The sequence below is a fragment of the Cyprinodon variegatus genome, unplaced genomic scaffold (assembly GCF_000732505.1).
Source record: "Cyprinodon variegatus isolate N-32 unplaced genomic scaffold, C_variegatus-1.0 Scaffold461, whole genome shotgun sequence".
NCBI classification, from domain to species: Eukaryota; Metazoa; Chordata; class Actinopteri; order Cyprinodontiformes; family Cyprinodontidae; genus Cyprinodon; species Cyprinodon variegatus.
In genome coordinates, this window is record NW_015150914.1 from 251,242 (window position 1) to 252,635 (window position 1,394).

At 37.4% G+C, this 1,394-nt stretch overlaps 1 protein-coding gene across 1 annotated transcript in view; it reads left to right on the forward strand.

Moving 5' to 3' along the window:
* The window catches only part of LOC107094065 (extensin-like), an 8,919-nt gene that overhangs the window by 4,874 nt on the left and 2,651 nt on the right, over positions 1 to 1,394 (forward strand). Inside the window, exon 4 of the mRNA XM_015389471.1 lies at positions 1,103 to 1,300. Coding sequence (XP_015244957.1) covers positions 1,103 to 1,300 — 198 coding nt within the window. The remainder of the gene's footprint in view (positions 1 to 1,102; positions 1,301 to 1,394) is intronic.

Genomic DNA, 1,394 nt, shown 5'->3' on the forward strand with positions numbered 1-1,394 from the left:
TAATATCTAAATACCTTATTTTAAGAGTAAATATACTCATTCCATTGGCAAATCATGTTATTTACCTGCTCAAATTAAGGGTAAATACTCTTAATTTAAGACATTTTTACTCATTTTGAGATCATTTTTGCAGTGAGCCATGATGGAAGTAGGTTTACTGATGGCATGTTGACGTTTGGTCAATTATCTTAAACTAAATGGTTGTTTTTCATCATTTCTATCAAATTCTACTGAAGAATCTGTTTGAGGAGGGGCCTACATGTTAGATCAGAATGTTATTACCTGGTTTCTGGAGAAAGAAACTCAGTTAGAAAACCTGAAATAGACCAACCAGCAGTACAAGGAAGACTTTGCTATTTCTCAGATGTCTGACTAAAGAAAACAACTTCCAGAGTCTGTCTTCCTTGTTGTTTCAAACGCGGAGGCTGTTGAGTTCTTTAGATTTTTGAGAAGGGAGGTTCAGTGAAGTAATGGTTCTGTTATCTGTAGCAAAAGACGAGTTTGCAGAAAAAAAGGGGAGAAATCATCAAAGCAGAGGAAAGCTGACAGCAGATAAACTGATTTAGATTTTATACATTTAAAATGTTGATATCTTTGTCAATATATATATATATATATCCATCTGCACATGTGACTGTAAGCTTATAATATATATATATAGTTTCACTAAATGGTTCTGAGCTGCTTTGCAAACAAAATCCAGCATCAGAGGTTAAAACCTTCTAAGAAGTTAATCACCCAAGTTTGTGAAGTAAAACTGGTTTTCTAGTTAGAGAAAACACTCGCTAACTTATTAACATCTTTATATAACCCAGATGGTTAAAATCCACCATGGAATAGCAGGTCTGTTAATCTCCACTTTAAGTTGATTTAATTAGCTAAAAGCAGTTAAAATGTTGTTCTGTCTGAATAGCTTTTAGCTCCCATTGGCTCTGAGGGTTTCATTGCTTTTTTTAAAGTCACAGAAACATGACATATTTGAGCGAAGGAAATTGAATCAAAATCCAACCTGTTTAATGTGTGAATCACCCAAACAGGTGTGATTGTATAAACATATTGCAGGTGAGCACACCTTTCATTAATGCGCTGTGCTTCCTCACAGGGACGGCTTCTCCTGTGTTGCATAACCTCACTGAGATTGGATCTAACACGCCCATAGAGCTGCTCGTGGTTCCGCCTCCACCACCCAGACGGGTCCTACCAGACCCTGAGACTCTGGGTCCTGCTCCACAGAAACCTGACAGACCTCCTTCTGTCAACTTGAGTGAATTCACTCCCCCTTCCCCACTTATTGCTGAAGGTAATGTCACATCCACCAACATAGGCCTGAGAAATCAGCAGTGTTGGGCACGTTACTTTGAAAAAGTAATTAGTTATAGTTACTAGTTACTTCT